This window comes from Helicoverpa zea, chromosome 22, assembly GCF_022581195.2.
Source record: "Helicoverpa zea isolate HzStark_Cry1AcR chromosome 22, ilHelZeax1.1, whole genome shotgun sequence".
NCBI lineage: Eukaryota > Metazoa > Arthropoda > Insecta > Lepidoptera > Noctuidae > Helicoverpa > Helicoverpa zea.
Genome location: NC_061473.1, coordinates 1,370,124 through 1,379,139, shown reverse-complemented (window position 1 = coordinate 1,379,139; position 9,016 = coordinate 1,370,124). Strand labels below are relative to the sequence as shown.

The following is a 9,016-nucleotide window of genomic DNA, read 5'->3' as shown; positions in this document are numbered from 1 at the left end:
CACTGATATTTTTCGATGTGCACATAACATATGCCATAAGTTTAATAACTTTGATAAGAGATGGAGTTATTACATGGATAGCAGAGTTGGAGAGGCATAGCCAAAACTTGGAAGTCGACAAAGATAAACATGATGAAAAAATGAAGAAATTGTTTCAAGCATACATCAATTTAATGGAAGCTTATGAAATTTTCAAAAAGTTGTTTCAAGTTGCGGTGAGAATTTTACCATTTTCATATTAAGATGATAATATGAGCAATATTCTACTGGGTTACGTTTATTTCTAAAATATTGTGTATTGATTTCAGGTTTTATTTCAAGTCCTGGATACATTTTTCCATGCATTGATTTACCTGCAGATGAGTATAGAACTATCAAGAATTACGGAGAAATTAGATGTATGCCTTATATATCAAAATTAACAAATATTTGGTTTTCGAAAATGCTTACTTCGGGATTAAAGCCTGATGCTGTGTTTAGAACTACTCTATTTTTTTTAATTGTTTTTTTTTTCTTCAATTTCGTATTTAATAGTTAGAAGCCCTTAGTTTTTGTCATTCAGGTCTATTATGTATCTTGCAGTTTGGATTTCAACTCTTTGAACAGCTCACCATCTTCTGGACTTGCAAAAATATTTACTTGGTCTTCGTATTTAGTTCGCACTGTGAGACGTTCTATATGACTGTTTCTGATGTAAACGATGTTTGTAGCAGGATTTTGGGACAAATACAATGTACTGGTAAGACTGCTAATGTTGCCTATCATCATCATCATCCTCCCGCCGTTATCCCAATTTTATTTGGGGTTTGTGTAGCATGTTTTCCCCTTTCATACTATCTGCCCTCATATCACAAAGAACATTCTTTCTTAGGTACTATATTGATTTCAATCCATCCAACCATCTTCCACTACAACCGTCCACATTCAAACTCATCATCTTCCTTTCCTGGGTGTTATAATAATAAAGCCGTCTAGACCGATTATCGGCCACGGCGGCTATTTTCTCTAAGGCGATCAGTCAGTTGCGGAGTTCATATTCCAGTGCACTAGCATTTACCCAGCCACAAGTCAGTTGTAATGTTGTACGCTCCTCTCATCCAGGAGTCTACTTTTATTCGGAAGTGTACCCTTTTATATCCAGGCATGCAAGAGTTCATTTTTCTGATTTCCTATGATTCATTTTGCTTAAGATTAGACACATTAGTAGTTGACTGGTTTCAAATGCTCCTGCTTGCTTTCAGATGAAGGCAGAAAGCTGTGTAAAAACGTCAACAGGTACAATAGATCGGAGTTCAGCGTGATGACAGCTTGTCGCGTCTTCAACATCGTCGGGAGAATGCCGCATCAGTTCCTCTCCTTAGTCGTGAACTACACAGTTGTATTACTGCAGTTTGCATTTATGCATGAATCGTAATGGACATTAGAAGTAGTGGTTATTTGGTTAGACTTGTGTAAGTTCGCACCGAAAAATAAATGAACTTTATATGACCATGATTTTATCATAAAGATTTCTTTGGAGAGAAGAAGAATTAACAAAGATTTTCTTCGATAAAATGACTTTTTGCAACGATATCATAGCATCATGAACAGAGAGAAAGTGCCACGTGAATGGAGTTTGCATCACGACAGTTTGCTGGATCGTAGTTGTGTGGGCAGGGCTCAATGCTAAACACTGCATCGCGACTTGATATCAAGATTTGTGACAGCAAAGCTGCAAAAAACCGCTGTTAGTGATGGTCTCGCATAAAGATTCTGTATGTATGTTCGTTTGTTCAGTACTAAAAATAGTTCTATTCGAGGATAAGCATGACGTACAAAACTTTATATATGATGCTTTATCTAGTAAATGAAATATATTTATACTTCCGCGATGACAAGCTATTAACATTATTGAGGAAAAATACAAACACAGCTAGAGCTCACAAATCAATAACTTAGGTTAACATAATTGCTCAAGTACTGAAAGTTTTTCCAATCACTTGTAGGTGACCGTAAGTAGAAGACATAGCAAGTATTCCAGATAATAAAACTAAATCGTTTTTGATAGATTTTTCAGTATTAAATAGTTTGTAATTAATGGGAAACAAACTGTAGCATATATTTTGATAAAATAACTTAATATCATAATTGGTATTCTTGGCTCCAATACTGACAACGAAGAACTTGACCATATTCGTATATAAAACAAAGTCAACGAATTAATTCTTAAAGAGCAAAAAGAGCTAAATTCTAAAAATGGTAGTATCGCGACGCAACAGTATATCTTTAATTGAAACAAATCAAAACGTGAAGATATTGTCAAATAATTTTATCGATAAGAAATTAGAGAGGTTGTTTTTCCCACTGAATTTAATGCAAATTCTTGTCTTAAATCCAAAATATATCATCAAACAAAACAGAATAAAACCCAATAATGTTTTCAATAAGTTCAAAATATTCTTATCGATGGTAATATTTCTTGCTGTATTCGCTTATCGTCTTTGTGAAGTGATCTTCGATGAAAACTTGAGACGGTACGGCTCCATTAAGTTTCTGTACTTTGAAATATATTCTGAATGTTTTGTGTACTGTACGCGATCCGTGGTCAACTGCATCGTCAACTTGGTACAATCCAAGAACTTCGTCGCATTTGTTTTGACTTACCAAAAAATTCACAGAGTACTTACTTACGAGCATATGATCAAGTTCTACATCATTAGGAACTGGGTTTATTTCAGCATACTCTTCGCTTACTATATCATCGTTTTGATTTTCATACCTTTAATTTTTGAACGGTGGGCTTTCCACTTTGATATTAATGTCTTCACCTACATCATACTTGATGCCAATCTTATATATACTATTGCACTGTTAAAGCATTTGAATGACAAAGTTAAGCAATGGAATATTGAAGTCGTGCGATCTCCACACCGAATTTGCTCTAAAAGAATGTTTCAGGTTTACGTACAACTATTCGAATGTTATGAGATCTACAAAAATGTTGTTCAGGAAAATGTAAGTTGGATTTATATTTAAGTAATATATCAATAATAATATTAGTATTTATAGTCTAAATTATTTTGATCAAACTGGTAGCCTGAAACGGCTTTAGTGAAAATAATTTAGTCCTTTAATAATGCTTTTTACATTACAGGCTATATGTCTGAGTCTGGAGAGTTTCTTCCGCATCTTGATGAATATCCAGGTTATGATTGAATACCGAGAGGCTTTTTTCGTAAGTATTTCTTATCTTTTATGAAAAAAAAATCCTGCAAAGACCCCGAATAAAATTGGAATAAGGGCAGGAGGATGATGATGTTGAAGAGATATTTCCAATAATAAAACAATATGCAAATATCATTTCAGAAGCACAGCCCCCAGCTTTCGATTCTCCTCTACTGCTTTATGATCAAGACGATGATGATACAATGGGCGCTGAGTCTGGAAGCAGACGCCTTCTATGTATCGCTGGAGAAGGGCCAGTGTCTATCCGAGTACATCTTGGGATCTAGATGTTCAGGTAAAGTCAGCTTTGTTAGTGATGCGATATGATAGTAAAGTAGGTAATAAATTAGCTGTCGATTTTCGTATTAGACAATACTCTAAAGAGAGCAATGGTGTAGAACTATGATGACGTGAATAAGCTCTCAATGATATGATGCTATGTACTGCATGTTGGAGTGTTGTCTGTATTGTATGATCAATCTTTGATATTATCTTCTTCAGCTTTGAAGACATGAACCTAAATCTAATTAGTCTATTATTTTTCATTGCAGATGATCAGAAGAAGTTTTACAAGAATATTATTCGCTTATACCGCTCTTCTTTTAGCAAGATCAGTGTGTGTGGCTTCTACAAACTGGATATCTGCCAGCCTTTACGAATCTTAGAACTGATCACAAACTACACTGTAGCATTACTACAATTCGCTTTTCTGTAATTTTAACTAGTGTTAAAATAATACACTCTCAAACTCGAACTCAAAATATTTATTTGATTGTTTTGAATCTGTTTTAAATCTTATAATATGCTTACAACAATTTGAATTTAGGTACTAAGCTACACTTAATTTAGAGTTGTTACATGGTTCTTAATGATAACAGTAAAAGGCGCTTTTATCATACTGAGAAAGGATAAGAAATGTTTAAAGACGAAATATTATATTTTTATTAAAGTGGATGTAAACGTTTTTAGACCTATAGATGATGATGATGAACATTTAATACAAACTTCTCTATAGTGTTACCTTTCTATTGGTCCACTAATTCCATAAAAATATAAGCCTTTTAAGGTAATGTACTCGTATTTGACATCACCCATGTTTGATTAATGCCTCGTCGGAAAAAATAATCTTCCTGAAGAAAAGTCTTTACAAGATAGCTTACCTATGGCAACTACAACTGTAATTGTGTTTAATGAAAGATCTTGTCAACATTACAGAAACAAATTTTATTACATAACATTATAAAAACGCAAACTGTAGCAAAACAACAACGTAGTTAGTGAGTAGACTCATAAGAGCGAGTTGTAACGCGGCGTCTACGTAGAACAGTCCGCAAGCGCGTATCTTGCTGAATGACGCGCGGTGCAAGCGTAGCACGTTCTTGCATAGCCTTTTCACTTCATCTTTAAAATAAATTTACAATGTAAAATATAGAACATAACAGTTTCAACAAAATGCTAAAAAATACCTTTGTACCTGAACAGTTTGATTGCAAAACAATTGAACAACAGTCGCGTAGTTTGTCCATAGTTAAGTAGAATTTTTCACATTGCCAACACAACATGGCTTGCCATGTTAGAGACTTTATAACCCAGAAACATATGAGAATCGGCTCTAAAGGTGCTTTGGTCTGGAATAAAAAAAAAACAAAATGTACACGTTCCCATAACTAAGCTAAAATTGCACGTTTTAGTCAATTTCAGATAAGTAACTTGTATTTTCTAAGAAAACAATCAATAGCACGAAGCGAGATTGTCGTGTTTACTTTTAAATAGATTTTATGTAATCCTTCGTAAAAAAAAATGTGGTCATTTTCTAGCTAGAACCATGTCTATCATACACTCTGACATAATTTGAACGTTGATTTGTATAAAATTCAATGAGACATGAAAAATTAAGCAACTACTTCATAGATATTTTGTCAGGACGAGGATAAAACAGAAGAGAATTTTAAAAGTACATTTACCAATTTATCCATCATTTCTTCTATTTGAATTATGTCAATCGCCACTTGAATATTAATTAGAGTATGGATGAAGACTTCTAAGAGATAGTAGAGTATCTGAAATGTAGCAAAAGCAAATAATGTTAAGACAAAAATAGGCAAAAACCTATATTTAAAAAATCGGGTCTGTAGTGACCATAATAAATAAAATCTTCAGCTTTATAAAATATACTGTCAAAATTGTTTAAATCAAAAGAAGGTAAATAAGATGAGATACTCACAAAACTACCGGAAAGAGTTTTTAGCGTCTTATAACACTCCATCACGTTGACGTAAGCTTGATACATTTTCTTCGCGTAATTTCGATCATTAACATTTTCCAATTCTTGATTTTTACAAATATTAACGTTCCACAGCAAAATCTTATCTTCCAATAGATTAAGGGACCTAATAGCTAGGACTGCATTAATATCGAACGAGACCAAAAAGAAAGCATTGGTTAAATTATACGAATTAGATAACTGTGAGTAAAAGCAAGTGTAGATACTGAAATAGCCAACAAAAGTCACGATGACATAGGTCCAGTTTAAAATAATGTTACGCCTAGTGTTACGTTCATTGTTAAGATATCTGTGGATGTTTTGAAACGTCATGATAGACCTAATTATCAGTTCAGATTTGAAGATACCGAATAAACAATTCATTGAAAATCCAAAGCTATAGAAAAGAGCGTCGTAATATGACGAGTAGTACATAAAAGGGCTAATGGTTACAGATTCTTGGTAGAAAAATAAATAATAGTTTCGGTAAAGGGTGACTGAAATAAATACAAGTGTACCGAGGATTGAAATTAACTTAACGATGAAGGAGGTAGGAATAATGAAATTGTTTTTAATTGTATACTTAGGACAGAACACAATATAGTGCATGAGGTTCAAGGGAAAAAATATCGACTGTACGTCTTTGTCTAACAAATTATTGAAAACAAGATGCACATTTGTTTTCGTTTCAGTTTTACGATAAAACTTCATTTTGTTTTATAATACGGAATTCAAGCACACAAGCGTTGACAATAATCGATGGTAATGTTATAAACATGCAAGCATTTATCCAATTCATTAGATAGTTACGATATTTATATAATTAATCGTCAATTATTAAAATTAGTTCTATAAAGTCAATAAAAAACGGATAAATAACGCTATAAATACGGAATTGCCTCAACAATTTAGAACAATTTAGTATTTGTCCAGTATCGGACCGGCTAAAAACTTTGATTAAATTCACAACTTTGAACAAAAACATAGCACTGGCCTCCAATCGGCAGACTGAAAAGTCTGCAGTATGCACGCACGCTTTTGCGAGTTACTAAATTCATAGACGTTTTTCTATGACTTGCGGATAACATTTTACTGAAAGTTTTGATAAAAAAAACACACATTAACACACAAATAAATAATTTAATTGCTTCAATAAATAAATATAATTTTCATAATATTTCATTACAAAAACCTAAACTGTAACAAAAATACAATATAGTTAGTGAGTAGACCCATAAGAGCGAGTTGTAACGCCGCGTCTACGTAGAACAGTCCGCATGCGCGTATCTTGCTGAATGACGCGCGGTGCAAGCGCAGCACGTTCTTGCATAGCTTTCTCACATCATCTAGTAAGTTAGCAAAAAGTTTTATAATTAATGGGACTTAAATTAAGATCAATTATTATGTCTAGAATTTTATTACAATAATAAAATACCTGAGCTGTTTCTATTCAGAATAATTGAGCATGAATCTTTAACTTTTTGCATAGCTATGTAAAATTTCTCGCAACGCAGGCATATTAGTGATTGCCACATTAAATCTTTAACAAACCAACTCAATAATGCAATGATCGCTAGCTGAAAAAAATATTAGTTTTATATTTAGTAAAGCTACTGTAAATATCTACGTACATTTTTGGTTACTTTTGTAAAATAATAGATAACAATTTTTCAATATTATACTTACAACGTTAAAATATATGTTTCTCCGCACCTGCAGAGTCTTAAATACCATTTCAATGTAAATTAATGTGTGAATCAATAATTCTAAAATGTAGTAGAGTATCTGAAAAATCGTTTATAGTAATTGATTTTCTTGCCGAATATAATTATTAATCATTAAAACAAAATTAAATGCATTACTTACAAATTGTTGAAAACATTTCTTTAAAATGCTATAACATTCCAATAAGTCAACGTAGACTTGAAACATTTTTTGTCTATAGCTCTCATCAGTTGTAAGTTTTTGATAATTCAACAGACATTTATTATAAAGAACAACTTTGTCTTCCAATAATTTTATAATTCGAATGAAGTAAACAACATTTAAATCAAAGAAAATTGGTACATAGCCGTAAATAAAAATAATCCAGTTTTCGAATAGCATAACGAAAAACATTAAAATAGTAAAAAAGAAGCCTAGAGCCGCAATGAAAAAGATCCAATTCATAAAAACATAGCGTCTAAATAAACTTCCATCATTCAAAAACCGATGTATTTTTTGAAAAATCAGGACAAATTTTACCATATTCTTGGTTTGAAGAATTCCCATAGCACAATTCATAATGAAACCTACGACGTAATAGATACAGTCGTAATACAAAACAAAAGAAATAAAAAAACTTGATTTTTGAACTGAATAGTAATTAATTTCATACATGCGATAGAAACTGCTAGAAATAAAACCTACTGTTGCAATAATTGAAATGATATTAGAGATTAAGTTATTAGGAGTAATAAGGTTGTTTTTGATTTGATATTTGGGACACAACATCATATACTGCATCAGGTTTAAAGGCCAAAGCATAAGCTGCACATCCTTGTCCAATATATTTTTAAATAATATACGCATAACTTCTTCTTTGTGAAAAAAAATTTCACTTTCAACCGAACGAAGTGTTGGTTTACGAACTGTAAAATTATCAATAGAATACACAATTTCAATGACCATGAAGTTTCATTTGATTGATGTGATTTGATCATGATGATAAAGTTGAAATTAAGGTGATTTCACTATTTATTTTATTGAAAACGAGAAATGTGTAGTACCTATGTACCTGAACTATACCGGCAGTTTAATTTTTTATACAATTTTCTTATGACAACTGTCTCATTACCTACTACGAAAAGGAAGGGCGGATTAATGAAATAAAAACAACAAAATTATGGTATTTTTTTATCAGCTAAAAACCAGTTTCTAAATATCTTAAAACCCAATATTATACAAGATTTCATAGAAGAAACAGCAAGTATCCTTATGCTATAATATAAAATTAGCTAAATAAATAATCTATATAAATAAAAACCGGCCAAGTGCGAGTCGGACTCGCGCACCGAGAGTTCCGTACAAATCCTGTATAGATAAAAAGTGAGTCTCGCGCCAACCGTTCAGTTTAGAACAATCATAGTTATGGTAATTTCGTGAGAGTCAAAATAGTTAATATTTTTTATTTTATAACTAAAATAGTAGGCCAGTACTTTGTAAAAGTTATTTTATTAAAGTTATTTATATATGTCGCAGGGATATGATAAAAACGGGGATATGATCAATTCCCTAAGGGATTTGATCAAATCACGGAGGATGTTAAAATAACAACACGATTTTATCTTTTCTCCAAACAAATCTAGTGAATTGAACAAATCCCTAAATTGGTTCAGTGAAATGACAAAAAAATTGTCAGTTCTTGTTTGGGTCGCGCTTGCAAACACTAGGCAAGCCGTAGGTGTCATAGATGTGCCTGTAAGAAAAATAATGTTTTATGTTATTCACGATGCCTCAAATCAGCTTCATGTTTTAATAAGTGATTATTACAAATAGGCATATCATACG

At 32.2% G+C, this 9,016-nt stretch overlaps 2 protein-coding genes across 2 annotated transcripts; one reads left to right on the top strand and one right to left on the bottom strand.

Annotated features, from left to right (window-relative positions):
• Nucleotides 1-314: 314 nt before the first annotated feature.
• LOC124641567 lies at nucleotides 315-1,446 on the top strand. The gene is made up of 3 exons (XM_047179668.1): nucleotides 315-398; nucleotides 583-739; nucleotides 1,242-1,446. The coding sequence occupies exons 1-3, from the start codon at nucleotides 360-362 to the stop codon at nucleotides 1,412-1,414; spliced, it is 369 nt and encodes a 122-aa protein (XP_047035624.1). The 5' UTR covers nucleotides 315-359; the 3' UTR covers nucleotides 1,415-1,446.
• A 5,190-nt stretch (nucleotides 1,447-6,636) lies between these two features.
• On the bottom strand, nucleotides 6,637-8,069 carry LOC124641416. Its single transcript, XM_047179486.1, has 4 exons — nucleotides 7,877-8,069; nucleotides 7,325-7,414; nucleotides 6,903-7,050; nucleotides 6,637-6,813 (listed from the first exon to the last, which is right to left on the bottom strand). Exons 1-4 carry the CDS (start codon nucleotides 8,036-8,038, stop codon nucleotides 6,650-6,652), a joined length of 564 nt encoding a protein of 187 aa, XP_047035442.1. The 5' UTR covers nucleotides 8,039-8,069; the 3' UTR covers nucleotides 6,637-6,649.
• Between the last annotated feature and the right edge of the window lie 947 nt (nucleotides 8,070-9,016).

Excerpts from the sequence above, each read along its gene's own strand:
- LOC124641567 (XM_047179668.1), top strand. The coding sequence starts at position 360 with ATGAGTATAGAACTATCAAGAATTACGGAGAAATTAGAT. Across the intron at positions 399-582 it reads GAATTACGGAGAAATTAGAT|TTTGGATTTCAACTCTTTGA; the intron begins GTATGCCTTATA and ends TGTATCTTGCAG. Across the intron at positions 740-1,241 it reads GGGACAAATACAATGTACTG|ATGAAGGCAGAAAGCTGTGT; the intron begins GTAAGACTGCTA and ends GCTTGCTTTCAG.
- LOC124641416 (XM_047179486.1), bottom strand. The coding sequence starts at position 8,038 with ATGCGTATATTATTTAAAAATATATTGGACAAGGATGTGCAGCTTATG. Across the intron at positions 7,415-7,876 it reads TCATTTCAATTATTGCAACA|AGCTATAGACAAAAAATGTT; the intron begins GTAGGTTTTATT and ends ACAACTGATGAG. Across the intron at positions 7,051-7,324 it reads TTCAACAATTTGTAAGTAAT|TTTCAGCTAGCGATCATTGC; the intron begins GCATTTAATTTT and ends AACTAATATTTT.